We start from the raw sequence: 26,583 nt of genomic DNA on the forward strand, positions 1-26,583 counted from the left end.
AGAGTGATAAGGACGACATTTGATGTAATATGTTACTTGAGGTTGATCGACATTCTATACAAATTATCAGAAGACATATCACCACTTTTCATGCAACTGTTCCCAAACTCGGAGTTGAAACCACAAAGATCGTAAGATTATCGAGAATATTAAAGCGTTTCACATTTATGTGCAGGCAAAGATTGAGGTTCATTAATTTTTGGAATGTAAATTGAACATGTAGGTGTTCATAAAAAGCCTCCTTTGCTACATTGTATGAAGGTTTCCTGTAGGATCATGTACACCTTCAGGGATTTCGTTAGCAGTGATTCAAGATCCAGCAAGCTCTTCAACTAAAAGAGTACCATATACTAGCAACAGAGACAACGTCGAGCAGATATTCTGCGAAATCTTGTAGAGGTTTGGGAGAACTTTAAAGACATGCTCCTTTTCACAATGCATACTTGAACTGAAAGTGAGGATGTGCAGTAGGTGTATCGAAAGAGACACTACATATTGATTTTAATACATCACGACCATTTTGATAAGGAATGACCTCTTCTGAGTCTTCACCTCTGTTCTAAACTCAGAATGTTTGATGCGAAACAACCCTTCCAATGTGTACTATAAATGTTGTTAACGTCCACTTGAAAGCACTAACTAGCATACCATGAAGCTTCTACAGACGCCAGACTTCCGCTACTAATGTCCTTTCACCATGAAATGTATTGCAATTGACATGGACTATGACTAAAATTTTAAAAAAAGGTAATTAGTCTAGAAAGAAACTGCCTTCTCTGCGACATTCCACCCACTGAAGAGAAGCACGGGCCAAACATCTTTACCAGAGATCGTGAAGGAGATATCAATGGTGGCAGTCTCATTCGGAACAAGCGAAAACCAGTTGTCGGAATAGAACACTGGGAGAACGCGCTTGTCAACACCAGTAGCATTTCCATTGTGCACCCGGAAGCGCAACCCAAATGCCACTACTGCCGTTCGATTTTCGACCAGGACTTGGATATTGTAAGACAATTTATCGTCACTGACCTTCGAGGTAGCTGTCGCTTTGACGTCGATCTTTTGTGATCGATACGATCCTGCTAGCTGGAGATAGTTTCCAGGTATAGGATGCAACCAGTAGAAATTGCGGGATACTAGTGTAGTCGTGGAGCTGGAGAGCTTGAGCAGAAGAAAATACACAGGCTGGGTGTTGATGGATTTGAACAGAGGGATTTGCCCAACAATCAAGGTCTTTTTTGACGCCGCCGTTACTGCAGGAAACGTTTGCGACCAAGGGGTGTTGCCATCGACGTCGTAGGCAATGGCCTGCAAAGTGGCATTCGTTAAGGTGGTCCGCGTCGTATTCACAATCTCGATATTATACGTCAGGAGGTTGAGCTGCACATGAAGTGGCTCAGCGGCGTATCGAAGACCAAAATAAGCTCCAGTCTGATCCAAGAGGTGATCGTACATTTGGCCTCGGAGGCCTGGCCAGGGATTCTGGGTCTTCCAGATAAGCACTCCGGTGTAGTGAGTCCACATCCATGTATTCCAACCCTCGATGAGTGCTCGATACTGGTGGTAATTCACAAGCTGGGCCTGTTCAACGTCCAATCAATCACCATAACTTAATTAGCTGTTCATGGAAAATCATGTTCAGGCTTAGCTCATGATAAGATACTATACCTTCTCACAAAAATCGTCAAGGCTGTTGTATGTGCCGAATGCCTCGATTTGGCCTGGGATGAGGTTTTGCCCATCTGCGTAGGCAATGTACTTGTGGTAAAACCAAGTAGCATTAGGATGTTCTCCAGCTAAAGCGTCGGGGGGATCCCATGCTTCAGGCGGCATGGTGGAGCGGATGGTATCCGCGTTTGGGACTCCCACGTTTCCAATTTCCGGATTGAATGCGTAGGAATAATAGTACTCTGTAAAGAAATTTTCTGGTATCTGGATTGTGTATGGGCCATCTCGAAACAAGCCATTTCCAGCAGCGATTCCACTCCACAGCGACCCTTCACCCGTCAACATCCAACAGAAATGAAAATAAGTACATGCAGTTATTCCAATTTTGTGTTCATTGTAATAAATAAACTGCTTACGAGAAAGAAAAGTTAACAATCATAGTACCTTCAATGTAGAGACGTGTTCCATCAATTGATTGGCTCGGATTCCCTGAATCAGGAGAAACGATTACCAGAGCTTTGGTTAAAGCATCGTTGAGATCATCGGCGGGATGTTGTTCGTTCCCTCCACACCATAGAGTTAAACTGGCATGGTTGCGGAGGAGCTTCACTGTGTCGTATGCACAAGTGAGCCAGAGCTCATGGTCGAGTGGCCACTCGGCGTTTGATGGTGGTTGTCCTCGTCCGTTACAATCGCCAGTGATCCAGAATTCTTGCCAAACCTATCTTATGCACCATCAAAATATTCAAGAGTAAATAAGTATTGATTAATTGAGTCAATTTGTTTCATTCAAAATCCAATAATCAATTAACAAATTCAGCCCATGGATTGTATACCTGAATTTGGGTCACTCACCAGAAGGCCATGTCTATCGCATGCGTCATAAAACTCAGGACGTTCGGCCAAGGCCCCTGCCCAAATGCGTATCATATTCAGATTCATAGCTGCGTGGAAGCCAATCTCTGCGTTGTAGCGTTCCTTAGAGAGGCGTAACAAAGCATCCGAGACAATCCAGTTGCCTCCCCGAATGAAGATCGCCTCTCCATTCACCTCGAACTTCCTTCAAACCTCCAAACCACAAATCAGTTCTTCACCATATCTTCACAGCAATGCCAACAAGTTATTAACTGGATCTCCTATAAGTAGGCATTATTCGAACTATGATGTTTTAAAGGTCGAAAAGTGTACCGTCCATTTGTCGCAGTGTCGATATGAGAGGCTATGTGGCGAAAGCCAAACATGTGACTCCACGAATCAGATAGTCCACTAAAGCCTCCAGCTTCTACTGTAACGTCTACTTTGTACAGAGGGTGTTCTCCCATACCATTTGGCCACCATAGCGCCGGATTCTCGACAAGAATCTAAACCCACATCGAAGTGATTAGGCAATGCTGCTTATGTTGATAGGTGTACGTGTATTGAAACGCAGTGTGCAACTCAATCCTAAGCTCATGTTCACCATATCGAGTTTTCGGAGGAGAATATTTATCACATACTGGAAACAGGGAGTACTGTAGTGTGCTCTTGGCGTTGACTTCAACAACTTGCGTCGCAGAAATTGTTGATGTACCCAAACTTTCTTGATCTTCCAATGTTGCAGAAACGGAGATTGTGGCTTTGATTTTTGCCGAAGCAGTGTTAACCAGTTCCACAGTAACCCAAAGCTGTGCTTCTGTGTAAGTCGAAGATGGAAAGGTCGCCACAAGATGGGGATCCACCAACCGCACAGGCTAGGGACCACAAATGCACAAAATCAAACCATGTCCCAATAATTGTTGGAAATAAAACAACGAAAGTTTAATTGGGCGAAAAATTTGAACCCTAATCTTAAATGTTTTGCAATTTTAAGCCGAACAATGCAAGATTACCCCAGTCTGAAATACAGTGACTTTGTCCCAAATGCCGGTGTTCCTGTCCCTGTGCAGCAGTCCAACATGGTGTGTTGAGTGTTGACAAGCACTTCAGTTGACACAACAGCTCCATCAAGAGCATCACTTCTAGCTTTCAATTGAATGCGCTTTGATTTGTAGTATTTTACCTGATGGCGCAAATCCAGTCCCACCCTTCGACGTATTGAGCTGCAACGTCTTTGCCAATCTAACAAAGCGTCACAAGGGTCAAACCACATAGGCAATTACGTTAGGAGAATATTCACTTGGGATCTAATTGGCAGCCTCCTCCAGAAGTAAAACATTCGTAAAAAATTCTGACACTCAAAATTGCTATGTATTGAGCGCTGTGACAATCCCAACACTGTCTTTTCAAGGTGAAGTTTTCAAGCTCTCACATCATGGTCTCCTCCCTGACCCCCTTCAAGTGGTATGTGGCCAGGGTGGTCGGGAGGATGCACAAGCACCGCAAGGCGGTTCACTCCCCCATCACTGTTGATCCAATCAGTGATATCCACTGTGTGCCGCAAAAACATGCCCTTGGAGAGTAGTTTGCTGTGCCCATTCAAAAACACCTCCGCTTGGTAATTTATTGCTCGAAACTGCAACCACACTTTGCCATGTTCCGGAATGGGAGCCGCCAGCTCGAAGCTATTGTAGAACCAGAAAGTGTAATACTCCCGGCCCACGTCCCCCATGTCGGGAATAGCTTCATTGTTGAGACCATACAGCGGATCAGCGATAAGGCCATTGCTCAGCAGTGTCGTTAAAATCCTGCATACATGTGCTTACCGTCAGTTGAGCGTCTTCTAGTGCACCTAATACAACTAGGATTGTGAAATGGGGGCAAAACCTTTCACTTACGTCCCAGGCACAACTCCTTTGATCCATGGGGTGTTGGGTTCGACAGCTGGAATGACCTCGCCGGTTGTGAGCTCCTTTCCACCTTGGCTCACATCCGATGCTCTTGCTGCTACCCATCCTTGGTTTAGATCTATTGCAGCCTACACACCACATAGATCCTTCAGTGGGACTTGCCGCAAACAATGTGATCAGCGTCTTCACATGCATGAAATGGTGCTATACTAGTCTCTGTCTTGAAGTGACGATTACCCACAGTAAGTACTTTTCTCTGAACAGTTTGCGGTCAAGAGGTACTAATGAGATTTCAAATTTTAAATGTTTTATTTTAGACCCGATTGTTTTTGCACACCTTGTTCGCATGGTTCGAGTTGTCAACCATCTGTACAATGTGTGCATTCTTCCGGCAACGTTTATCAGCTTGGGTATTAACGAAAAAGAAGCTTGAAACCCTTTATTCGAAATAGGACACTAACACATTCTCCAAACGATATGAGCAGTCTAAACAACTTCCACCGCAATCAAAATGGATGTATTGATGACAGTGGTTACGAGATCCTGAAAGTTTTTATGCGTTCAGCAGCCTATATCTGGGCAGGACGCTCTTAATATACAACTACCAGAGCCAGCAGTTGCGAAAACACTACATAGATAACATATGCAGCATCTTTCAAGTTCAAATTGCGTACACTCAACATGCAACGAATCTCGCCACCTGAAACCTCTCGGTACCTAGGTAACTTATTACTGAGACTGAATCATCCACACAGCTAACCCCTACCAAACACAAAGTTGAGCACCTAGGTTTTAGAGGAAAGATAGAATCGCAAGACTCAATTGCCGACAGATCCAGAGAGAAATACTGAAGGGTCGGTATAATCCTGGAATAAGGGAGCAGGAAGGCAGTGAACCAGATCTCGACACCATGCAGTGGTCAGTTCAAGGTCAGCTCCATCACGTTAAAGAATAATAAACACTGGTCTGGTCTCAATCCATATCTTTCCACATGAGGAATTAATAAGCACGGCCTCCTCTGGCACGGCTACTGCTGCCAGGGGCACGGGCAAAACTGTCTCTCAATTCTGTCTCATCTTCACAAGTTGGCGAGGGAGGATAATGAAAGTGCTTCAGAAAATAATGTGCTTAGGCTGGTCGTGTACTGTTAGTCAATTCTAATGCGTTCATGGAACAAATAAGCCAGAAAGATTTAGAAACTCACCAGCCCTAGTTTGGACATTGGCAATGTCACCATCCTGTGAGGACCCGCCTGAATATTCGCGGTATCAAGCGTTTCTCACAGACTTCAATCAGTTACTATCTAAATTTACTCTCTATAGCCAACACTAGCACTTAGCTAGATGTTCAATTGCAGCTTTGCATGGTTTCCGACTAAGACTTCCAAAGAGTGGATGATGTAATGCAAACAGCCAGTGCTTTATGTAGCTCGATGGTCGAAGATCATACCCACTTTGCGTAAAAACATGGCAACGTGAAGCCACACATTTATGATGGGAACCATGTGTGCCACTGCAAGTGTTTGTCGTAAATGAGCGCAGGACAACTCTGAATTCACTATCAAAACAGTGAGAGTGGGTGTGCTAGAGTTGTAGAGTGTTTCCAACGTAAATTACTCAACTCCCATGCACCTTTCGTAAGTGGCAATACAAGTCTGACAATGAAGTACAGACCGAATTCTTTTGTTAACTTACATGGACCTTTCGTAAGTGGCAATAGAAAGTGAGTCTGACAGTGAACTACTGACCTAATCTCATGTTAGCAATGTCTTTAAACTGATATGAGATTATTTGACACGCACGCCACTGCAGATCTGTAGTACCACCACTGGTTGTTGTCCTTCATCTTGTAAGAAAGATAGGGTAAGTCATTATGTTCTGCTGCAATCTCACATAGGTACAGCACATGAAGCAATAGTCGCCAACTCTGAAGTCCCAACCCTCTAGATTCTCACACAAATTGAGCTGGCTGCTCTGACATTTACCTCCAGTTTTTAACGTAGACTAGAGTCTTTGTCAACACTGAAGTTAACATTCCTCTTCGAAGGGACATTCTCACATTGAGTAAACCTAAGAAAGTCATTAATTGATTGAAATAGTGAGCACAGTGAGCATGTAGGATGGACGACACACCACAGTTTCGGTAAGCGAAGGAATAAACATGGCAAAGTTATCCAAATACCTCAGTTATTCCACGTCAGCAAACGCTGATTGCTGGATATCAAGAGATTCAGTAGACCATATTATGGTTGACCTCATTGATTACGTAGAACACTTTGTTAGAAGTAACGACCTATCTCACACACACGAGAAAGTACTCTGCAAGGATGAATGTCTTCTGGACTCTACACTCAACACCCATGACAAATTGCTCACCACATGGTACTAGCTGGATAATACATGTCACTTTCCAAACATTTCTCCGTGAATGAATTTTCATATTGTTTGTGCGGCATCGAGGGGCCATACTAAGTACTTCCTAAGAAGCTCGCTACACTAGGCTTCGGCTGTGCAAGATTCTGCACATTGAGTCAAGGCAAGAGGCACTCAAAACCATGATTCCTGCCACGTAGCATGAAATGAGGACGTTTGCACAAATTATTGGAAGCTTTTCAAAGAATACGTCTCATATGTCTGTCATGCTACCAAAAGCTGACAAGATAATGAAGCAGAAATACATAAATTGCAGTTTTGGCCATGAGATAACCGCTAAGAAATCTCTGTTCTAAAAGCTTATATCAACCATCAACTTTCACCAATAGAATTTTGCTAGGTTAACATGGCTTCATCACAACCATGATTCTGTAAAGATCTATCGGTAATCAACAGAGTTCTAAATTTGTCCACTCCTTTGACTGACTGCAATTGATATAGTCTCTACATATCTGGATCTGGGTTCAATAAAAAAAAACACACTCGATTGAAAAGTGCTTCTACACGAATCACCAACAAATATCTCGCTCTTATCACTCACTCCAATTTACTGTCGCACTTCATCGATACCCACCAACGGTTCCCGATAGAGTGCATCAAATACTGACGACTAACATGTAAAGAATCCCGCACTTCTCAAGGTGTTAAGGGTGAGTGCCGCAGGTACTGTCAGATAACGGTTCCTTTTGTCGCAAAAGATTTGATTCAACTGATTCGCCCCTGCCCACCTCATCTGCCTCAACTGATTCGCACGTCCTCACTTCGCTCTGGTTGGACACGCTCTTCGCAGCGCAACCATTCAGCTTGAAGTGCTGGTGCGTCGCTGCGTATGTTGCTTCCCACCCCGGTCAATGGGATAAGACCTCGTTGTTTGGCTTTGCTACTCAAGTCTCTAATGATCAAAATGAAGCTCATGGTCTGATTGTTAGGATGCTTGATATTGGCCACGATGTCCTGGAATGAGGTCTTTGAACTTGCGGAAGGGCGTGTCGACCACATAAAACACTATTGCGTCCACGTTCCACTGAGAGTTGCAATGGTGAAGCTCGTAATTAAACCAAATCCCAAATAAACTTGCTGCTCGTCTTCTCCCATGCCGTCCACGAATGCTTTCGTAAGCATACGAAAACTCTGTCGATTCAATTCATTCGTAACCTGCAATCTCCTCACACGCTGAGAAAAAAATCCAGCTCAACATTGCTTCTGCAACTGCAATTTCCCGCAACTTGGCCTCACATTCAAAGCCGATATGAGTGATCGATTCGGCATGGATAATGGCAGCGTGTGAACCCTAATGTACTCGTCTGAAGTGAGAGTAGATGATCATCGAAGTGGGGCTAGGGTAATCATCAAAGCTCAGAGTCTACTTGATGTAAGCAGTTCCTACAGTAACTGAAGAGAAACAGATACCATATAACGAACGAGACAGTTGAAAAATGGGGAAATAGTCTTAAGTTGGGGATCGAGGACGTGTACACGCACCGTATCAACAACAATGGCGATCGATACGAATGGACAGAGTCGAAGTCAAGGAGCAAGCTTGACAAAGCTACCGCTTCAGGATGCCTGCAGCATTGGGAACGAAGGAATGCCGTGTCTGTTGTCACCAGCTACTGCCCAGTCTCCTCACAATTGACTCGCCATGCTAGTCGGTTCATTTACTTTGGTATCCATTCTTCTAAGTAGATGGTCACCTTGCACTATCACTTCATTCCCCAGAACAGATTTTTATTATTGATATTTTTCAACATATACATGGATCATCTACTACCATAGACTTCCACAAATATTCGCCAGAAGTGGACGATGCTCAAAAGAGATGATCATGTACCGTCAGCGATACCACCCAAACTCACATAACTTAAGAGATATGAGCGCAGTTTCGAACACAACAGCAGCACTTCGATCTCGGCGTGCACGATTACACATTCTAGCCGTAAAGGAGAAGGAAATTTCACGGCATTCCGCGGTGACCTACTGACCAGTTCAGCAGACAGCAAGAATTTTGTGAAGCGTACAGTTACCGATTGTAGCCAGTGTGGCAATTCTGCATAGAATTGAATTCCTAATCCACTGGAAGTGGCCGATAGATCATTCGAATTGAGTGGGTGACAGCATCGTTCACGACCACTCAGCACGTTGCTTAGTTCACAACACTGCACCTGCAGATGGGAGTGTCGTGACTTGGAAACGTGCGCCACCGTAAGGATTACTGCACAGTTTACTCCCCTGAAATCACCTTACAAAAGTCACGCGAACGAATAAACCCAAGTTCGATTCTGTGAATGTTCGGTTTAATTTCCGAGTGAGTACGTGACGACGGACTCGTAAACAAATCTACAAGTCTTAACTTTACAACTCACGCCAGCGCTGCTATCGAATCCACTGCACGTGAACTAAACCAACCAGATCAGAAGATGATGATTTTTGCTTCATCTAGCATCTGCGTTGCAAAGGGAGTCTAGCTCTTGAGTTTGCTACACTGCAAACCACAGGTTGCAGATTGAATCACCGATGCAAAGCCAGGGCCGATGGGCTCCTAGTATTATGTGCTGCTTCGTTAGTATAAGTTGTACTCTATCTCCTGAACTCACCTCGTGAGTTTCTGCACCATGCATGATTCTATCACACTAGACAAAGCTGGACCTGTAAAAAGAAATATACAAAAGACCTTGCACTTCTTATTTAGAGAAAATCTGTAAGCTGCCAAACAGAAGTTTGTATACAACATTTGTAAAACAAACTAAGCAGTGGTCATTAGTGTTCACGTGTGGTATGGTTGGCCATTCATCCTTTCACCACTGTTCATTAGTTGAGGTTGACTAATAGAGTTCTCTTTCGTTCTCCTTTCACGAATAACTGTATCAGAGTCGGAGAGAGCAGTTTGCTGATTTCTAACACTTCCTGTAGAACCCACTCTCCACTCTCTATAGGATGTCTTCAACAAGGGGGTTGATTGTTAAATCCTTGTAGGATCTTTGTCAATGTGTAAAGCATTTTATTGCCGTGATTTCCTAACCCTAAATTTTTTTGTTTCTTGATTTGAGTTGACTGGACGGGACAAGCTGCAGGCGTTTAGCCTCCGCTTTTACTTGTTGCAGTGGAAGGCTATGTTATTTGGTATTTGGTGTCTTGCAAGCACCGTTTGGAGAGTGTGTGATGTTGTCTTCCATTGTTTGAGGGCTCTTCTTGATACTTCGTTCAAACCCGGCACTGATACTTCTGATGATAAGACCAGTTTTAGTGCAACTACAACTCACTGCGTATCCGAGTTGTTGGAGTTTGCTTACGAGCCTTCTTCTTAAGTTCTCCTTCTTCCATTCCCAGACAGTTTGGTTTGTAATAGAATTATGCCTCGACTGTTGTCTGTCAACAGTCCCTTCCTCTTGTTTAGGCTCCAAAGAGTGAGTTGTACTTGGAGGGGATCGATTGAATTGACCAATAACTAGGTCATTTTGAATTTTGTGAAGTTGGACATTCCTGGTTATATTGATTCTATGCAAAGCAAGAAACGAAGGCCTCTGGATGTGACAGGAAGAGTTTTGGTAGAGATTGACTACTTTGAGGTTGTTCTTAGGGAGAATCCTACGACTATTCTGAGGACGTCAATTTTTGGGTTATTCTCTTATCAGCTCGAGCAGCCTGAGGGATTAAGCAGCAACAAATGGATCATTGAGGGTGATGTGTAGAACTCGTGCCACTAATCGGATGGTAGTTGTTGCTGAGGTGAATTTGAAAGACTAATGTTTGGCCGAGGCTGGTCTGGTGATTATGGTGGCAGGCAGGGCTTTGCAGACCTCATGACAGTTGACATAGTCCAATCTCTTCGAGGGCATTAGCGTGTTGTGTAGTAGTTAATGGTTTCGTTAGAACATCAGCTTGTTGTAAATAGGTGGGAGTGTAGCTTACTTCTATGTCTCCCGATGTTGTTTTTGCTTGAATAAAGTGGTGTTGAAGCTCAATATGCTTTGACCGTGCATGCAAGTCTGGATTTCTCACAAGTTTGATGCAACTCTGATTATCACTTTTTAGTATTGTTGGTAATGTATGATGAAATTCTAGTTTGACCAGTAGTCTTTGCAAGTGGACTATGTCACGGGCGGCTTCGATAAGTACGAGGTATTCCACCTCAGTTGTAGAAAGAGCTACAGTGGTTTGACGTTTGCTGCACTAGTCTACAGATGAGCCTCCTAGCTTATGCAAGATTCCACATGTTGACTTGCGTATATCTCTGTCTCTTGCAAAATCTGTGTCAGCATATGTAAGTAGAGGTCCTTTATTCTCATACTTGTAAAATAATGCTTGATCCAATGTACCTTAAAGATATCAAAATATGTTCTTCACAGCCTTGAGGTAGTCTTCTTGTGGGTGTGGAAGCTATGAGCTTACATTTTTGACCGCAAATAATATATTAGGTTGAATGTTCATGGCCCATTCTAAGCTTCCCATCATGCCTTGGTATAATTTGAGATTGGCTAGAGGAGAGCCCATATCTTCCAGTTGATGGACCCCAAGGTTCATTGGTGTTTTTAGTGTTTTGCATGTATCCATTCCATATTTGTTTAGCATCTTCATCAAGTAACCTCTTTGATGAACATAAATCCCTTTGTTGATATATATCAGTTCAGCTCCAAGATAGAGGGCTTCAATGATGTTGAGTTCAGCAGAGATGACTAGATGATCTTTTAGTAGAATGGAGGGTCAATGCTCTCATGTGGGGTAGCGTTTTTTTTTGGAATGGGGTCTCAATCAGGTCTACATGGTGAGAAGCTTTCTTACTTGTCTTTTACTGCAATTTGAGGGGTGCTTGGCTAGTAATGTGAATTTTCTATGGGCAAGTCATGGTCATGTGGACTGGCTTTGATGTTGTCTAGGAGATCACCAACCTCTGAACACCACTCTCCTTTTACAGCAATATGAGATGATGGGCAAGTCGTATATGTGATTGCTTATGACTTTACAATCTTAAAATAAAGAAAAAGTGGAGCCACACATACCAAAACCAAGAAATAATGAATAGAAATAGAGAATTACTAAATCAACCCACCTTTTTACTAAATCAACCCACTCTCCATATTCTACATATTCTTTTCAATCATGAGGACTTTGTTTCTTTTATATTTAGTTTGATCGAAGATGCTCATGATCCAAATTGATAAAGGTTAATTCATGCTATGGTAATAAAGTCTACAAAGATGTAGAATTTGAGAGGTGGGTCGATTTTGTAAAAAGGTGGATTGATTTAATAATTCCTTTAAAATGTTTTCATGTCTGAAGAGCAATTTAACCAAATGAATTTAGCAATATTGGCCAAAAAAATTGCTTACTTTAAGAATAATTTAGGGGTGACAAAGAACAAGCCATTATTTAAACTACATATGTAACTTTGATATTACAAGGTAGTAGTAAGGAGGTTAAGTCAATTAAACTGAAAATCAACCAATCTAATGACCAGTTGTGTAAGAACAACCCCTAGCCCTGTGTTCAGTTCAGTATTCTAAACAAAGATACTATTTCAAGCCTCTATCTTAATTATTCCACATTGATATTCTTTGCGAATTTAGAAGAATAATCTGAAGACAAAAAAAAGTATATTTGAAGCGTTTGTCATTTTAATGGAATAATTTAAGAATTTGATTTATCTCAAGATAAAGTTAAGTACTTCAAAACTTACAAAACAACAGCATACCTCAACTCTAATGTTTTAGTTGAGTGCTTTTCAAAATTTTATGCCACCAATATTGGTTTTCATTCACCGATCTTCAATCCACTAATCTTCAGTTCAGCAATCTTCAGATTAGTTTACTACTCTTTCACAGTCCAATCTTAATTCTCTTCAACCACGACATTCTCCATTTCAACCTTGAAAAATTATAGATTTAAGTAGTTTTACACTCATGTAAGCTACTTGGATTTTCCTCATCACATGTACAAAATTAATTCGAGCATAAATAACCAATGACTGGCAACTTTTATACAAAATTGTCTAAATGTGCTAGTGTCTATATGTTAACGAGGCATTCAAAGAGCAATACATTTAGAATGAGACCGATGTTCTGGTTGAACTCAGGATAAGGTATCCTGAAGTAAAACAAGGACGACCAGTTCAAGAGAATTATGATGACAAGTTGCATGCTCTGACTTCAAGTGTCAACAGCCACTCAAACTCTGATGAAATCCGCTTGCATATTCCAATGCTGTGTGACTGAATATTCCACGAGGGGGTTCCAAAATGTTCTAAAAATTGCTCAAGACGAATTTCGAAGAGTATCTCACTCGGGGCACTACGAGAATCGAACTCGTGACCTCTCGCACCCGAAGCGAGAATCATACCACTAGACCAAGTGCCCGCCACGATCATGAGGAGCGCTTCAACTTATATATTGCACTAAAAAGGTAAATATCCAGGCTGTTCTGCAGTGTCTGTTTTCCTTATTAAATTTTTTCTCCACTGTTTTCCAAATGAGGATTAATGGATGTATATTTTCTCGCCTTGTCTTTACTAGTTATACAGTGTGTTGTTCACTTCTTTCAGTTAGTTTTAATGAATAAAGGAGTTTTGGCAGGTTTTTAAGGGTATTATCATATCGCAAGCTTGAAATTCATGATTGCGTAGGCTACACTTGAGTCGCAGATGTCCTAGAGGCTCTGATCTGATTTGTTTGTGTCGCACCGTTCACTTGTCCAGACACAATGCATTAAGATTGGAAGTAACAACATCAAGAATTGTTAGTGTTTCATATAACCCTCAGTTAAGCCGAAATTGTCCACATATGGCGTGGATACCCAGGGAATTGGCATGTATAACACAGTCTTCGTCCTCAGCAGCTCAAACGCAAGCAGATCTCTTCCTAAGACCCAGTCATATTTAGACTGATTACCCTAGAGAAGCGCTACTGTCTGCAAGAGTGGGCATAGCGCTGGGGCTCGAGATTGTCGTGTACAGTACCAGCAAGGCAGCCACCCTTCTTTCGGTGTGGTTAAGACATGTCATCCTTGGGTGTTTATAATCCGAAACAAACTAGAATGTAAGCATTGAAATTGTATTCAAACAATTATCACCCTCTATTTCACACGCTAATTACTACCCCGTTTAGGCACCGAGTCTCCAATATACAAGATGTACATGACACTCTATCAAGTAGAGCGACCCGTTCAAGTACGACATTCCGCAGAGAAGTAACACAGAGAGTTCCTACACTACAAAATATTAAGCATTGGAGAAGGGTTGAAGGCTGTCAGTTGGTAGTGCATGTTTGTATCCCTCACAGACAGACTCGGAACAGGTCTATGTTGATGTCATCATCCAACCTCCAATCCCTATCCAACTATAATATATTTGGGGAACCTCAGTCGAAAGATGGTAATGTTCTACACATCACAGAATTCAGATGCTTTCAGATTATTATTGCAGTGCTGGCCCTCGCCGCACCCTAATACCACAACATATCCGAAGGGTGGCAGGAGGGCCAACCCTGATGAATCTTGTGTGCTTTCATACGACAAGGACGACAGTATACCCTCGACTTGATTTCTTAGACTCATCGTCGCGGGAACACAAGGGCTTGTTCAGAGGATTTCCCCCATCAAAGGTCGCAGCAACACTAGGAAACTGCACCAATTGGAGGACAAGCTCACGCACTAAAACCACTCGAACAAAACTAGCAGAGTAATTAACTTTGAACAGGACAAAAGTAATGGTGAAGGGACAACCCAACCCACGTCGCGCCTGACCGACTAAATTTCGGCAACCTTTACGAGGCGCTGCATCATAACAAGCACGGGGCTAGCTCAGGCAGCACCAGATACCAGAGGCCTTTTACATTGACCCTCGCACAATCAAAGTCACTCTTATCAGCAACCCGCAAGAAAACAAATCACGACAGCAGCAAAATAAGACTACTCTCTGCTAAGGACCACAATACATCGAAGCCAAAGGCCGCATCCTGCAGACTTTTAGAATGATTGCACATATGTAGCAAAAACAGTCACCGAAACCCTAACGCGACCTTGACAAAGAAACGGCGAACCCTAAATATCCCTTCGGATGGACGCACATCCTTTGATCTCGTCCATCCAAAGCCTTGAAAGTTTTTCATTCATCTCTTCGACTGTTGAGCATGCTTAAACTCGTTTTTCTGTAATGAATGAATATGATGTTTGAAAACCATTAATTAATCTTAAGAAGATTTGAAGTATGATTATTATTAAACTACTACCACAAAGTATCAAACTCAAGCATGATAAATCATGATTATCGCAATCGCTATTGCAGAACTTATGAAAAAAAACAAAACAACAATATTTAATTCTTACTGATTACAAGAAAATTCAACAAAATTTTCTCTATGTAATAAAATTAAAATGTGATTTAAGAAAAAACCAATAAATTATGCAAATTTTTCTTTTAAAGTAACCATGCAATAGCTTTACATGCATTACAATTTTGTGGATTTGTTATTATCTTCAAACAAGATAATACTACAATCAAAGGCAAATATCTATATAGATTAGAGTTAAAAAAACAAGCAAATGGTACCAAATTTATTTAGTATAAAAATATAAAATTAAGCCATAAATTTTACAATCAAATATTACAATAGCTTGGTATATATTTCAATAATTTATCAAAATACATGATCAGGATTTAAATTAGGTTCATATAATATAAGATAATTGGTTTAATTTAGGATATTTATCTCAAGTAATTTATAATTTCGTCGCATAATAATAGAATATTGTTCTAACTTACAATTCCTGCAAAAAATTATATTTGGTAGTTGTGCAAGCATTTTTTGAATTTTGTTTTGTTGTTGAACAAGAATTATGATAAATGGATCTCCAATATGTCTTTTTTAATCAAAATTTGTGCTCAAAGTTATTTGGCATTTTTCTAAATCATTTGGTTGAAAAAAAAAAGGAGCTAATGAAAGGTTGGTGGAGAAACAAAAGAATGCAACCAATTCTCAACACTAGTCAAAATCATTTTACCCAAATAACAACTGCAAACACATGACAAACACAACACCTTATAAAGTTTTAAGAATACAACAATGCTCAATGGTGAAAAATAAATAAATAAATAAATCTTGATGCTTTCTTAACATTCTTCTCATAGAATATCATTGACACTTATTTTAAAGAACATAATGTTGTTGATGGTGGAAAGTATTGCTTAACAAACTTAATATCAATCATTAAAGTAATTGTTGGAGACATTACAATAAGAACATTTGTTCATGCTTACAAAGAACAAAACAATAGTATCCAAACCATCATTTAGTGTAGGATGAATGTCAAGAATACAATTTAATTTGACTATGTTGCTTCTCTTATGGCATGTGGCCTATCATTTTACTAGAGTTCTTGTGCAATCAAGGAGATTTGTGATTGTCTGGAGGTTGTTGCCAAAATATGATGTTTGTCTCCAAGAAAAGCTTAAAATACATTTTGCAGTATTATTGCAACATCATTGTAGCTCATTTCTAACATTATAAATGCATGTTTGACATTTTTAATTGCTGCCAATATTTCCACTGATGATTTTAGAAACTTCCAATTAGATTGTTGTATTTTTTTATTTTTTCTATTTTTTCTATTGGTGACAAACAACAATAAATTGATGTTTTTCTAATTGTTAACCATTTCTCTCTTTGATGAATTCTGTATGAAAAATCAATATTCAATGTCATGATGAAGTTTTTCAATGCAATATGCTTCAATCAAAGGAACAAAATAATTGGATCATTAGGCAATGGAGCACCAAATATGATTGGATGTTTCCAAGGATTTTCAACAAGAATTTAAGACTTAACAACATCCAATGTGTTTTGTTTCAATTTGTGCTTAGCACATCAATTTAACCTTGTTGTACAAAAAGTCATTGCAGACATTACTAATTTAGGTAGTTTTTGATTTTATAACGACTTAGACAAGAATTATGCAGTTCCATCCTATTTTAATATTGAGTTAATAGCATTCATCACTCTCCAGGCTAACATTGTCTTTGTCACGTGGCACTACCATTGCCTTTCAAAGTTGATGGACAATAGACAAATACAAATCAACATTGATCAAAACCTTGAATTGAACCCCTTCTCTTATAAAACATATATTTTAGAGGACTTTGCCTCATTTAGGCAATTCTTTGCCAATACAAGTGGTTTATCCTTTATGTGTGGTAGCCAACAAACTAAAAGCCTCTTTTAATAGAGACAGTACAGCAATCATCATACACAACATTTTCATTACATACCTTGTTAATTTAAATGACAGTGTAGTAATATTATATGGTTAGGAGAGCAACTCTCAACATGCATTGTCAATTCCTCTCTGTGTCCTACAAGCCTAGTTAGTACACCAATTGTTGATTTTGTTAAATGTTAGGTCTCTCTTGTGTTTTGCATATGGTTTGTACAAAGATTAGATAACCAAAGTTATTGGACTTTAGCAAAGTACATTACTTTTTCAAAAATGGCGATACCCTAATACAAGAATCCAAAACCACATATCTCCAATTGTTACCTTGTTTACTTATTTCAAAAATCAGATGAGCACAATCTTTTCAAGTCTTTTCAAACCCACATTCTTTGACATTTACCTATCACATAAGCAAAAAGTGTGCTCCACATCAGGCTTCCAAACGATCACTTGTAGTGCTCGGCTTCATTCAAATTTGGTACTCACCACCCTGGCAGACAGGTTGGAGCTATTCAAAGAAAGCAGACCTGTGATCATTAGGGCTTTGCCGAGGCACACAGTTGGCAGAGAACTCATCAGAATTTGAAGATAATGTGGGGCCTATAGAAGATTTTAAAACCAGCAAAGGCGAAGCCCCACAATTACGGTGAAGCCTAAATGTACCACTATGGTGATAAACATGGCAGCAAGCTTGGGTGCAATGTTGAGAATACCTCTGTATATTCGAAACCTCGAAATTCATTAATCAGAACGGACAAGAATAAACATCAGGCAAGGAACCCAATGAAAATAATAGCAAGCAAGGAGCCCTACCAGACGAGCTCATGCTTGAGTATGTTTACACACCAGTAATGCCTTGAGTTCCACATCTATTTTCCACAAGTTTTAGGGATTACAAGCACAAAAACACGCTAGACGCTACCTAAGAAACAATTCATCTTATTTTCTTTTTAGCAGCAAAGAAGGAGAAGGAAGCTTCTCAATCATGACAACGGAGGGGTCATCATTGGGATCACCCATTGGTTGCATCCACGGCTCTCCATCCATTTGAAAATAAGCATTACGTCGTGTGGTCCCTCTGAACTCGAGTTTGACTGCCTCAGCCTGGAGAAAAAAGGAAAAAGAAAAAGAAAAAAGAAAAAGAAAAAAGGTTAATAAATTGCGACATCATTGTTAACAGAAATGTGCAGCAGTGTTACTAAACAAGAATCAAGTGCCAAAATTCGGTGTTAGTGTGCTGAAAGTATCGATCTAACGACTCTGACTACACAGACTGGGCAAGCGCATGAACCAGGCTTAAGTGCTTACTTGAAGAAGACGAACAGCAGTGCTAATTTTAAGGAGCATAAAAGCTGAGTGCCAACCATCCTTCAATCCCATGACTTCCAGCAAACCATCATCACACCTTTGTTCCTCCAAACCCTCCTGTATACGGTCAATGACTTCAAGTTACGAGCAGCGTTGAAAAAAAAGGTAATATGTATAAATATATATATATATATATATATATATATATGTAGAAAAAACGGTACACTCATCAATAATTTGACATTCCCATAAAGTTTTAAATCCACAGTGGGTCATTCAACAGAAACGAAACGCAGGCCAACGCGTAATAAGAGAACCCACCTTTTGTCTTATTTCTGCAGAGGGTTTTCCCCACGGGATTCGTCCGCCCGCGTAGCTTTGTATATTACAAATTACAATTGCTCGAATACTGCCGGCACAATGATGAATGGCATTGTTAATTTCCAAACAGGTAAGAGATTTGGCCGGGAGGAATAGCTGCACCAGAGCGCTCAAGATTTGGAACTTACTTGCTAGGAAGATGAATCTCCTGCCAATCTCCGGAGCTGGCGCCCCTCTTTCTCCCAGACAACTTCAAAATACTTGACAGGCCACTGCAGATATACAATCAGCTAATGTGATCATGGTAATTGATGATGCATTACGAATTAAAACACCCAATTTCAGTGATAAGTTGCACACGGAAAGTGCTCGTAGAATTGCAGCCATCAGAAGTCAAGTGCCAGACGACTTAATATATTATAAGATGTATTGGCAGAACCAATCGATCGCAAGGATAAAGTACGAACACCAAGGTTGCAAATATTCAAAATACCTGGCACCAGAATCCGTTGAACAAGCAGTGCAGAACCAACCTTGCGTGCAACCGAAACCGGAGTAGATAAGCTGCAAGTGATTCTAATACGTTAGTTTCAGTGTCAAAAAAATTGTCTGTGATTACAACAGATTGCCCCACGTGAATTAAAACGTATTGTTTGTAATGGAAAAACAAACATAGCAAATCAAGCAGACTCACTTTATTGGCTGCACGAGTGCGAGCGAGCCAGGGTTTTTCATCCCGCAGATGGTGAAAGTCATATGCCACTTGCGCATCCATTCCTACACCAAGCAACACAGCATGACTTCTTCAGTTTAAGTTCGAAGCTTCATAATGAATGATTCTCTTAACACCCATAAATTCCGTAGAAGAATGCTGATGGAAGTGTTGAGCTTACCGACACTAAAATAATTGAAAAACAACCCCTCAAACGCAGGAGCTGTTTCATCTTTATCATGCTTTTCACCAGACACCTGCGAAACGCAAATATGTAGGGTACCCCTTTCACCATCATTTTAAGCCGTTTGATACAACAATGAACTCATTGAAGTGGATGGTGAGTACATCCAGCAAACGAAAAAAACAATTTTAAACGCTTTTGAGGGATTACCGATGAAGGCAATGGAACGTGGTGCTGGGGATGCAGTGCATGTGGAAACTCGATATCGTGTGCAGCAACGGATTTGGCAGGCATGACTACTGCTTTCCAGCTGTAAAACAATTCATGTTGTAAGAACACAATTTTTCATTCCAAACCGAAGAGGCAGAACAAGCATAACTTAGACTAACGATCTCAGCAGCACTGTACCTGTCCACAACGAACTTAATACAAATTCACTTCTTAAGGACAACAAAAGGACGACGACCTCATGCCTGTACAGAATAGTCCTAATTTACACCAAGAGAACCACTAGCAGATATCTCCTGATCCGAAATGCATTAGGAATATAGTTTTATCTACAGAAATGTCCCACATTTTCTTCAGAGATGAAAACTTACGCATCAAGAGATGCAACATGGGCATCTAATGCCTTCACCAAGCAATTTTTCAGTGCTGATTTCCTCGTCGAACTAAATTCTCCTCCCTGTGAAAACACAAAAGTACAAGGAAAAAGAAGAATTCAGCCCAGTTCTTCGTAGCTTGTAAACCTTACTTTTCAAAAATTAAAAAGGGTGCGTCATGGCGCAATCAACATAGTTGTAATGTTTCAGACAACTTCTAGGCTGGCTCGAGTGCTGAGCCATCTCGTGAGAGTAAGTCCAACAAGAAATTCTATTAGAGTCTGCTATCTTACCCAGCCAAAACTTCGGGAAAGGTCATTTCCTGTGCCAAGTGGAATAATCGCTACAGGAGGAACATTGTCAAATGAAGAAATCTCTTGAAGCGCTCCTACACTAGAGAGGCACCATCCAACTGTCCCATCCCCTCCTGCCACCTAGAAGTAGATTTAGCAAATCCAGTCAGTCGTGTTAACTTCGTTTTGTGGAGTGTGAAAAAGGTCAGAAACTCCAGAATTCGATGCACCAGAATCGCAAAATTGGAAAAGCATTACCATGAAAAAGCATCAAGCGCTGTTGATTCATTGGACACCCACAACTCTTGCTTTGATCAAAAAGAAAATGAGGAAATAAGATAGCATGAAACAAAATATCAAACTTCTCCTGAAGAGTAGACATAAAAATAATGATGAGACGAACAAGAATGCGAAGATTTTCTCGCGTTTTGCGGGCGCACTCGTCTCCAGATTGAGCCATTTTGTCCAAGTGACCAACTCCATATCGGAGAATAGCTATCGGCGAGTGTTGTGATAGATCGTAGAGCTGAAAAATTGGAGGCACTTAATTAGCCACACGTCACTTTCAATCGATAAGGCTATCAATTTCATGTAAATTAAGATTAAGTAGGGTTTCAAAAGCGTTTCATTTGCGATTCGAATCCAAGATAAATAAAAACTAGTGGATGTTAAAACATACATGAGAACGATTCAATTTCTTGGATAAAAAGGCAGTCATAAGAGCAGATAAGTATCCTACTTAAATTGGATAGCTACGATGAAGAACGCACTTGACTTGACGCCACTAAGTTCCTTCACACGGAAGCGTGCAACATTGTCCTGTGATTCAATTTTTCAATCCATCATCGGCGAGTCTTGAGATCACAGAAAACAAGACGGAAAAGGCAAATGCTGATAACGTGGAGAAGTCCCTGACCTGGTGGGGACTGATGAGATCTTTGAAGTGTTCCATGAGCTGATCGCCTAGTCGACCTCCGCTTTTTGAGTTAATGAAAACTAGAACTGGACAGGTAGGTGCAACTATCTTTTCACCAGAAGGAGGGCTTTCAGGAGTCGCGGCACCTTCTGTTTCAACTGCTATAGCCATATCCTTGCTTAAATACTCTGGTATAACCACCGTCATCTTGAGATCTTTGTCAGTCAGGTTACGCCCCTGTTTGGTAAATATTGTGCTGGCCTTTTTCATTAACAGCCCTGAAATCAAGATGTCCTTGTAAATTATAACTCGTTCATACTGGACACCTATTGTAGTCCATTACCAACTCCGCCTTGCGACAAAACTCACTAGTACAATGTGAGGCAGCAATAAAAATACGTTCGACGCAGGAACTTCATACAAGACTCGCGCGTAATACCACAATCATGGCTAGTGGAGGCTAAGATAAAATCTCAAAAGGATAATTTTGACCAATTCCTGGTAGATTTCTTTGGTCGAAATTAGCGATCGTAAAACTAGTCGAATGAGAGTACTAGAGTAACAGTAGGCTAGTGCATATAAATCAATACCTGGTTTCTGAGTCGTAGTAGCAGAAACCGACTCCACCTTCTCTGCCTCGACATTACGGAATGCAAAACTTTCTGGTCCACTCACACTCTGAGGCCGCGGCATTGTACTATTCTCTTCCTTCCCGTCGACCATGGTCGGTGCAGGTCCTACAGATTTTTCCACAACTTCTTCGCTTATTCCTTCACCACTGATTGACACAGTACTTGCGTCAACGGAATTCCCAGTCGTTGATGCATCTTCAGCAGTCCAATAACCTATCCCAAAATTGAGTTAACTATTCAATTGTCTAAACCCAAACTTTCAGAATTATCACGTCCAACTTTAACCGAACACGACGATGTGTTCTTTTGTCTAGCTCATTCTCAAGGTAATAGATCCAAAACACCATAAAAGTGCAAACACTCAACAAAAATGGATTGATCTATTTTCAAAGGAAGAGAAAGAGAGCCCAAATCAGTAATCATACCGTCAGTGTGGGCAATGGACGGATGTGTTTCAGCTGCTTCCAAATTTTCCAATGGTGGAACAGACACATTTGGTTCTTCTGAAGGAGGAGTTACAAGAGTTGTAGGCTGAGTAGTTTCGGCAGCATCAGGTTTGGGTTGCACCAAAACTGAATCAGGCTCTTTATGGATCTCCAGTGGGGGGACCGCATCATCATAGCTACGAGAATCGTCAACTGCTGGAGAACTAACAGCATCCACCTCGTGTGACCCCTCTGGTGACACTGAAGGAGCAGATGGCTTGCTCATTGCCATGAATGGGCCTAACAATTCATGCCCCGGAATCTTCTTAGGAGCAACGTAAGGTTGATGTGACACTTCAGGAGATTCAGGCGTTTGAGGTGGTCCACTGAATGAGAAGGAATCCACACTGCCCAAAGCAGATACTAAATCCGGCGGAGTACAAGGAGATACGGGTGAAACCCCAGCAGCAGGATGTTTCTCGACAAGATTAGCAACAGGAGAGATGTAAGATTCCGGTTCTTGATCCTCTCCATCTCCATGGCTTTCAACCGGAGTATCTAAACTACTTGTACCGGCGTCAGAAGATTGAGTGAAACCTGCACCGGAAGCCTGAGGAGTCTTGAAATCTTCCGGAATAATCATACGAGCTGCTGGAGTTGTGAAGTTCAATCCTTCCGGTCGAGTAACCTTGGGTGTTTCCTGTACCTCCAAGGGTTGCGACAACCTCGGGGGCTCGAATCCTTCGAAAGTGTCGGAATATTTCGGGGCATGGTGGCTTTCCAGGGAGTTTGTGTCGCCCAGAGATGCAAATGACGGAGAATAACCAGAAGCGGCTAGAAAAGCTCCCGTCATGCTCCCATTCCTCTCATGCCTACCAGCACTGGTATCCTCCGCATGCCCATTAGGTGTTCCACTAACACGCATTGGCACTGCCGTTTTCTCTGAGGGAGACACCACAGCACCTGCTTCTTTTACCCCTAAACCCTTTGACGCACCATCGCCCTCATCGTCTGCTCTCGCCGGCGGATCCTCCGCAATCACAGCAGCAGGTTTTCCCTCCGAAATCATTTCCAGAGAAAACCTGCATATGGACACTTAAAAAAAATTAAGTACCGCAAAGAAGATCACCATGGAATCACATCATTCCTCGAGACACCCCCGATGTAGTACCCAAAATCTGCAATCCGACGAAAATGACTTGCCACAACAATACCCCCCAACAGATAATTCGCCCTACCCCAACAGCATACGTTTCCAATCTCGAAAGAGAGCAGATCTGCAACATATCCCAAACTTGTGATGCGTAGATAGGTATCTGAAAGACCAAAAAATAAAAATAAATATAAAAATGCTTTGCTGATTTGAACAACCGTAACCTCGAGCAGGGACCTACCGCAACGATGAACAAGAATAATCTCGCTAGTATACTTTCCGCAGGTCTCTTATTCACACAACGTTCCTCGTTTTTTGTCTGTCTCTCTTTAGTGTACAAATCACGGTCTGCGTCGATCGCCCTCTATAGCCAAAGAAAAATTTCTCCCTGGACAACCCATAACGTCAACGGATGACAGACCACCATCGCTGCTATGCATCACTCCTGAACAAGCCTTCGTAATCTAAAATTAAGTCGCATTTCATCACAGTTGGACCCTCAAAAATAGCCAAACTAAATATACATTTAAACGATAAAAACGAAGGCCGAAACCAAACAGACTCGTGCGTCTGCCTGGATAAGACGCTCGCAGAGATTGCAAAGAAACTTTGCCTTTGTCAATAGCAAAAAACAAAACCATGAGCTCATCACTCCCTCACTCACTGTCTCGCAAACCATGCAAGCTCACTCAAAGCTCCGCAACAGGGCCTTCCTGTCTCGCCTTCCACGTTGCTCACTCCTCAAATCACTCAAAACGACTCGCAAGCATCAACCCATCACGGCAGTACCTCACTGCCGCTGCATTCAATTCGCCAAAAGCCGACCTCAAACTCCCACGTCAACTGCAGATCCGTGGAAACGACTCCCAATCCTCAGCGATTGCAGCCTCTCTTTCTTGTCTGCGGCAATCCCATTCCCCACCACCCTGGCTACCAGACAAAAAACGCATGTGGATCTGATCTGGCATCGAATCGAGGCAGCGGATGCAGGAAGAATTGAACCGGACAACAGTGAAACTCTTCACCAGCGAGATTGCACAGTGCGACGCAATCAGGGGGGGAAACAACCCACAAACGGACGAACGAACTGACACATCGGTGGACGAAACGTCCAAAATTTTGACGGACGAACGATCGGACCTACAGAGACGAAAGGAATCATGCTTTCGGCATCCGCGGAGCCCCCACGCACGCAGCACGGGCTTTCAAACCTCCGCCTGGACCTGGGGATGCGGGGGGTCCTGGGCCCCACGTCATTCCGCCAGCGCGGCACATTTCCAGCCTGGTGGGCCACGTTGGCAACCGGAGTCAATTGCTTGAAAGCTGTTTTTGAGACGACGTCTCTGGTTATAGGGTCCCTTTGTGACGTTACCCTTTACCGCGTCCCTCTTGGAATCCCTCTTTACAAATTCCTTTTTTCCTTTTTCTTTTCATTCATAGTTACCGTTTTGAAAAATAAATCATGGCTTTATCTTGTGAAGCGAGTATTAATATTTCGACTTGGGGGGTGATTCTTTCACAGTGACCCACTGGCAATCTTTTGTCATATAAGGACCAAGGATTCTTATGGTTAGGAAAAAGTTTTTTAGTGACCACTTTAATCAGAATTGCTTTACATTACATTGTCCATACAGTGAATTGTGAGTCAAATACGTACAATCAGATTCCCTGTTCCTGCTACCTTAAAAGGTAATTCATGTTTGATACTTTTTAACAGGTTAAAGGATTCGGCACAAAATGCTTTCATGTGATGGTTAATGTAACTTTCCTTTGAAACTTAAGACGAATCTTGACAGAGAAAATTTTACGGTATTCTTTCTGAATGAAGAACCCACACACTGAAAACCCGTACCATTTAGAAATCGCTCCATAAATATAAGTCCGAGAAAGGAAGGTTTTGGTTACAGAAAGATTTGGGTTCCATTTGTACAGAGGAAGTGCATGAAATTATCAACGCTCTGGAAGGCCTTTTGTGTGCCTTCATGTAGGCAAAGTCAATTGCTGTGGGTGCACAAAGGTGGAGATTCGGTGACCGATCTGTGTCTTATGTGTCACTGTCCAACTTGGCATCCAGGGTGGCCACAAATATAACCCTTGCGAGAGCTCAATCTTACCATAACTTTCAGACCCAAGTGCATGAGCAGCGTTAATCATTGTCAAGGCAGTCTGTTGCCATTTCTACACCAATCCTTTACGAGACACCTTTCTCACCGTGGCGGGTTTCCTCACTCTCTAGAACCATGCTTTTTGAGATTTAAAAAGGGGAAAAAAAATAAAAAATAAACTTCTACCTAAACTCCAACAAAACAATACAAAACAATTAAAGAAAGAGCCGCCTCGTTCTCTCCGTCACGGGACGACCTGCAGTGCAACTGGTGCTCTCGTCGGGCAACGAAGCCCAAATGGGGAGATGGCCTTTGAATTGAGTTGGGCAGTCCATAGTGACCATTCAACCCGGAGCTTTTGCGGTGATCCATCGTCTTCTGAACCTCATTCCCTGATAAGTGGTGTGTCGGTTCTACGCAGGAGTCGGGCTTTGGAAGACCCCTAAATTCCGCGCGAGCCGTGGCCGAATTGCCGTCTTCTGCTTCTTCTCCTTCAACCACTACTGCTTTTACAGAGGGCAGTCCTTCGGCACTTGGGTCCTTGTGATCCTCATCATCCCAATCCTAATCCCCAAACCATTGATCCTACACTGGGTTGGCAAGGCTAGGGATGTCGACAGCGGGGCATTGTGGCTGAACCCACAAATGAGCCCTCAACGAAACCACAGGGAGAATTGCTTCAATCTGAAAGCCACGATTTGTGCAGAACGAAGCAATGTGAAAACTGGCAGATCTCGAATTGCGTGCTTGAGCATGAGAATTTGCAGCTGCTTGTATACATGTAATGCGTGCCTTGAAAGTTCCGCCACCCTCATATCCGAACTCATATCCGAAGGTAGGCACTTTCATTAAGCGGATTCAGACTTA

At 41.8% G+C, this 26,583-nt stretch overlaps 2 protein-coding genes and 1 non-coding gene across 12 annotated transcripts; all 3 read right to left on the reverse strand.

The window, feature by feature from the left end:
• Window positions 1-463: 463 nt before the first annotated feature.
• On the reverse strand, window positions 464-8,533 carry LOC112292500 (mannosylglycoprotein endo-beta-mannosidase). 2 transcript variants are annotated; one of them, XM_024541046.3, is made up of 12 exons: window positions 8,348-8,533; window positions 5,638-8,020; window positions 4,422-4,561; window positions 3,956-4,331; window positions 3,707-3,765; window positions 3,537-3,585; window positions 3,165-3,398; window positions 2,857-3,029; window positions 2,524-2,728; window positions 2,113-2,389; window positions 1,669-1,997; window positions 464-1,581 (listed from the first exon to the last, which is right to left on the reverse strand). In XM_024541046.3, exons 2-12 carry the CDS (start codon window positions 5,668-5,670, stop codon window positions 757-759), a joined length of 2,700 nt encoding a protein of 899 aa, XP_024396814.1. In that variant the 5' UTR covers window positions 5,671-8,020; window positions 8,348-8,533; the 3' UTR covers window positions 464-756. The 2 variants fall into 2 exon arrangements, with proteins under 2 accessions (XP_024396814.1, XP_024396815.1); XM_024541047.3 differs by lacking the exons at window positions 5,638-8,020; window positions 8,348-8,533 and adding an exon at window positions 4,771-5,269.
• Window positions 8,534-13,143: 4,610 nt separating this feature from the next.
• TRNAP-CGG (transfer RNA proline (anticodon CGG)) lies at window positions 13,144-13,215 on the reverse strand. The gene has a single exon. It is a non-coding gene; the product is annotated as a tRNA-Pro (tRNA).
• Window positions 13,216-17,785: 4,570 nt separating this feature from the next.
• Window positions 17,786-24,635, reverse strand: LOC112292549 (diacylglycerol kinase 4). Of its 9 annotated transcripts, XM_090256332.1 has the most exons (16): window positions 24,401-24,591; window positions 23,853-23,999; window positions 22,459-23,540; window positions 21,992-22,246; window positions 21,402-21,679; window positions 20,889-21,011; window positions 20,486-20,626; window positions 20,190-20,275; window positions 19,801-19,900; window positions 19,588-19,663; window positions 19,389-19,471; window positions 19,188-19,258; window positions 18,883-18,966; window positions 18,695-18,782; window positions 18,374-18,490; window positions 17,786-18,169 (listed from the first exon to the last, which is right to left on the reverse strand). In XM_090256332.1, exons 3-16 carry the CDS (start codon window positions 23,525-23,527, stop codon window positions 18,005-18,007), a joined length of 2,736 nt encoding a protein of 911 aa, XP_090112458.1. In that variant the 5' UTR covers window positions 23,528-23,540; window positions 23,853-23,999; window positions 24,401-24,591; the 3' UTR covers window positions 17,786-18,004. The 9 variants fall into 9 exon arrangements, with proteins under 9 accessions (XP_090112458.1, XP_090112459.1, XP_090112461.1 ...); XM_090256333.1 differs by lacking the exon at window positions 23,853-23,999 and having other exon boundaries at window positions 21,992-22,228; window positions 24,401-24,635; XM_090256335.1 differs by lacking the exon at window positions 23,853-23,999 and having other exon boundaries at window positions 21,992-22,138; window positions 24,401-24,540.
• Between the last annotated feature and the right edge of the window lie 1,948 nt (window positions 24,636-26,583).

This window comes from Physcomitrium patens, chromosome 15 (genome assembly GCF_059467195.1).
Source record: "Physcomitrium patens ecotype Gransden chromosome 15, ASM5946719v1, whole genome shotgun sequence".
NCBI lineage: Eukaryota > Viridiplantae > Streptophyta > Bryopsida > Funariales > Funariaceae > Physcomitrium > Physcomitrium patens.

Excerpts from the sequence above, each read along its gene's own strand:
- LOC112292500 (XM_024541046.3), bottom strand. The coding sequence starts at position 5,670 with ATGGTGACATTGCCAATGTCCAAACTAGGGCTG. Across the intron at positions 4,562-5,637 it reads CAATGTCCAAACTAGGGCTG|GCTGCAATAGATCTAAACCA; the intron begins GTGAGTTTCTAA and ends TGTGGTGTGTAG. Across the intron at positions 3,586-3,706 it reads GACTGGATTTGCGCCATCAG|GGACAGGAACACCGGCATTT; the intron begins GTAAAATACTAC and ends ACTGCTGCACAG.
- LOC112292549 (XM_024541138.3), bottom strand. Across the intron at positions 19,901-20,189 it reads CATGTTGCATCTCTTGATGC|CTGGAAAGCAGTAGTCATGC; the intron begins GTAAGTTTTCAT and ends ATTGTTTTACAG. Across the intron at positions 19,664-19,800 it reads ACGTTCCATTGCCTTCATCG|GTGTCTGGTGAAAAGCATGA; the intron begins GTAATCCCTCAA and ends TGCGTTTCGCAG.